At 45.2% G+C, this 4176-nt stretch overlaps 1 protein-coding gene across 1 annotated transcript; it reads right to left on the reverse strand.

The window, feature by feature from the left end:
* Positions 1-2993: 2993 nt before the first annotated feature.
* LOC106149218 (cuticle collagen 2C-like) lies at positions 2994-4176 on the reverse strand (the record flags this gene model as incomplete). Its single annotated transcript, XM_013517445.1, is given in 1 exon segment — positions 2994-4176. A coding segment is annotated over 1 exon segment (391 nt), but the record flags the coding sequence as incomplete, so codon positions are not given.

The following is a 4176-nucleotide window of genomic DNA, read 5'->3' on the forward strand; positions in this document are numbered from 1 at the left end:
TTGTAGATGTTCTTATTTAGGTTAAAAGCAAGCAACTGTTTGCAAGATGACTGTGTAAACTTTAAAAATATTTCTACTTATCCTTAACCGTAGTCCTTGTAGAAGCTTCCTCTAAAGTATTTGAGTATCTCAAATATAATAAAAATAACACAAATAATATGATTTCATTATGATCACTGTAGATGCCAGATGCCAGAAAATATATACTTTATTTCTTTAAACTACACTTTTCAAGAATGTTTAAGCACATCTGCTATTATAAAATTAATCTTGTTCTTTCAAAAATGTAAGTATTTAGGGGCTGTTTAAGCACATCTGCCATTATAAAATTAATCTTGTTCTTTCAAAAATGTAAGCATTTAAAATAATATGAAAAATATCTGGAGATAACCACTGAGCACTTAAATTTAGACATTAAGAAACAATTACTAGTGATGGAGTTAATTTTAAAACATCAAATCTGAGCTACCGTGCCTTTGCCTAAAGGGTATCTGGCAGGTGGATAAAAGATTCACTGGTCTCTGTTTAGGAGACTGCTGCAGACTTGCTGCTTCAGCAGGCTTTCACACTAGGCTTGAGTCGTACCAAACCTGGATCCTTTGCTGGCGTTGCAGCCCCTGAAGTGACAAGTATAGTAATCCGGGCTCAGCAAGGCTCCAAGGTGCATGCAGAACAACTGTCGTGTGCCACTGCAGAAGCTCCAAGGGAGAAAACACTTTGGGGCAGAAAATTTGGCTATTAATCTTTTAATAACCAACTATTTTGTATAAGCAACAGCAAATATTGATCTGAATGGGTACCTGGAAGAACTGCAAACTCTCCATTTCCTGCATTTCATTCTGAATGGCTCCATCCAGGGAGAACATAGAGGTCTGGAATATCGAAGGCACTGGTACGACGTTGTGTGATCTATCAGCTTAGAAAGTGTTCTCTGCCCCGGCCTCATAAGGTGTTTGAAGTTTTTCTTTGATTATTTTAAATGACATATTCCACGTGGGGGAACACTTGATTTTTGTGAGACAAAGTTTCTGCACAAAGAACCAAGACTGAGAAGATAAAATATATTGTGAAGACACACAATGAAGAGGCCTACAAAGCACTATGAGAGACAAGGACATGGTAAACAAATTAATTCAGAGAATGAAAGAGTTAGAGTACCCTTCTAGACTCTATCTACCTTGTATTAGCAACGAGGTCACCAACCAGCTTAGAGACCAGCACCAAAATGGCTAATATCTAACATGTGCCTCACTCAGAGTTGGCACAGGAAGACACAGTGACAGGGGTGACTTGAGATCCGGTGAGAAGCGAGGGGACTTGGAAATCAGAAATCACACACCACCCCGTAAGAGGTACTGGTTCAGGTTTGCCTCAGTAGTGTGAACACTGCTTTTACTTCCCTTGAGCTATCCGGTGTTCGAGATATGGCTGTATTCTCAGAGAGAGAGTAGGGAGAGTCGTATCAACCACGTGAGGAAAAAAGCACATCAATAATTGCTTAAGCTACTTGTGCAGAGACTGCCCGATTAGGCTATGAGGTATCAGTGGCTACCTGCCCTGCCTGAGATCCTACCAATCCACCAGCTGTGTCTCATGAAAACCTCTTCCTCTGTCTGCTACATTTTAGAAAGGCTTCAGGGAGTATGAAATAAGACTCCCTGGGCCATGCTGGACCAGATCAAGCATATATAGGAGGCTGTCCCTGCCTCTGTCTCTGTCCTTGTCTCTCTGTCTCTGTCTCTCTCCTGCTGATCACTGGCCACATGGCGGACCTCAGGGTGGGATGATAGAACCTGCCTTCCCACTTGCATTTACCCGCCCCCCCCCAGTCTCTTCAGGCTGACAGGGTCTCCTAGGTAAATCACAGAGGGAATTTCAAAAGCTGCTTCCCTTCCATGTCTGTAGCAAAAGACTGGCACTCCATAAGCTCTGAGCAGGATTTAAAAGTATCATTTAATGCAGTGTTTAGAATGAGGGGCAGAGAGAGCCGAAGGCAGAGTAAGAGAGGGAGCAGCGTGGGGCCTGGACATGCGGTTGCTGTGTGGCCGTCAGGGAAGGGAGTGTAAAAAGCTTCCTGCCTCATCCATAAAACCCAGAGCCACTTGGCGTCTCTCTGAGTAACAAACGGACCTCAGGGCTGGGGAGAAGGGCTGCTGACGGAAACAGTGCCGAGAGCTGTATGCACTCAGACGGTGCACACAGACCACAGATGACGAGCCTGTGCGCGTGTCTTTTCTACCTATGCCCCTGATTTTGCAGATTCTGCCTTGTCTCACCATCATAATTTCTGAACATAACAGAAGGTAGACGAACAGTGGAGATGAGAAGAAACAGTGCATCTGAGAAAAAGAAACTGTAAAGTTTGCTTCTGAGGAGCTGGAAAGAGGAGGGAGGTGTGAGCAAACACTGAGATAAACGAGGTGGAGGAGACACGGGAGGTCTTCCATCCTGGGAGGCCACCGTCCCAACTCCTAGGGTTCCTACTTTAGACGAAAACCTGTTGTCTGTAAACAATTCAAAATTGGCCTGAAGGTCTGAAGTATCTCCCTGTGTCTGAAGCTAGCTGAAAGCATGCATTTTCCACAGAGCAGAAAACAAAGCAAGAATCCTACAAATTCTACTGATTTGTTTTTAATCTCAGATCAAGTTTCACCAGAGTACTTAACTAGCTGGTGGACTAATAAATCTCCAGGAAGAGGGTTTCTCAGTGGACCCTGCAGCCACACGCATGCACACATACACGCACGCACACGCACGCATGCACACGCACATGCACACACACGCACAATTACAGTGTCAGTGTCTTGTTTGTCCCAGGGTGAACTCCTGGCACTGTTTTCTCTGTTTGAAATACGGAGGTAGCAGATTAAGTTGACACCAAAGAAATTACTTTCAAAATACGATTCCATTTCCTGCCCTTTGTATTAACAAAAGTAACTGTGTGCCCTGACTGTGAAAAGCACCCCTCCCCAGATAAGAAGAAAACAAAACAATAACAACAACCACCACCTTTACTTGTTGAAGAGATAGGAACAAGCAAGAGTTTACATCCTTATTTTTTTCAAGTCTGACACCGTTAACGTTGAAAAAGTTTGTAATTATCGGCCAGATTTACTCTGAGAGTGAAGTAGATATTTGGTAGTGTGCAGGACTCAGGCGGGCAGGCCGACCGTTCGAGCCCGACCCCGGGAGTCAGCGGCGCGGTTGTGCTGCTTCTTGAGTGAGATACTTTAGCATAGTTTAATTTCAGTCTTACAGCTGCTGTTGTAAATTCTTTGGAATTTCACTTGCTATAGTGTCGGAGTGAACCTTTTATGTTCTGGAAAATATTTAGGAGCCTACCCTAGGCACAAATGTAAATTGCTCAAAACCTTTCAGTGAAGTTTAAGCCTGAGCTTTGTGTCCTCCGGGTTATTTACAGGCACGGGTTTCTAAGCTCTTCTTTCCAGCACTGCTTAATTTCCGAGCCCTAAGTATGTCTATCACCACCGGTAATTCCACGCTGCTGCAGCCTTCCCAGCTGGAAAACTCATTTCAGGCATTCAGCACCTCGGCTAACTCCTCTGTACCCTCCGCCTGGCCTGGGCTGTCTATTCTACACATAAAAGAGCAGACTGGATACCCCCGTCTCTCTGTTTTATTTTTAATTAACTGATCAATAGTAATTGCATATATTACGGTGTGCAGTGTGACGATTCAATACATGTACACGTTGAGGTGTGATCAAATCGGGCTAATCAGCAACCCACCATTTCAAAGATTTATCATTTATTTGGATCCCTCTTTTAATCTCGTCCTGTCTCTAGAAAAGGTAACATGCAAAGACAACACATGTCATGTTTCACTAACAGCGGTTTACCCCAGGGAGCGCCAGCCTCACTGTGCACTTTAGCAGTTACTTTTCTTCGCATTTGATAATTCTCCTCTTCTGCAGCCGCAGACCAGGGCCGCCCTGTTGACGGGATCAGCGAAGAGACCCCTCCCCGAAGGCCGGCCCCGCGATCTCTTCTTCCATCGGCGAGTAACCCCGGGGTCCCGCCGGGGCTGGGAGGGACGTGCGATCTTCCGAGGGGCCTCCTGTCTCTCGCCTCCCAGAAGCCGACTACGCGAAACGTAACATAGTAGATGCAGAGCAAACCAGGGCGGCCGGCTCCGGGAAGGCTCGGTGCCCGAGGC

This window comes from Chinchilla lanigera, unplaced genomic scaffold (assembly GCF_000276665.1).
Source record: "Chinchilla lanigera isolate Chin_1 unplaced genomic scaffold, ChiLan1.0 scaffold00039, whole genome shotgun sequence".
In the NCBI taxonomy this organism is placed as follows: domain Eukaryota; kingdom Metazoa; phylum Chordata; class Mammalia; order Rodentia; family Chinchillidae; genus Chinchilla; species Chinchilla lanigera.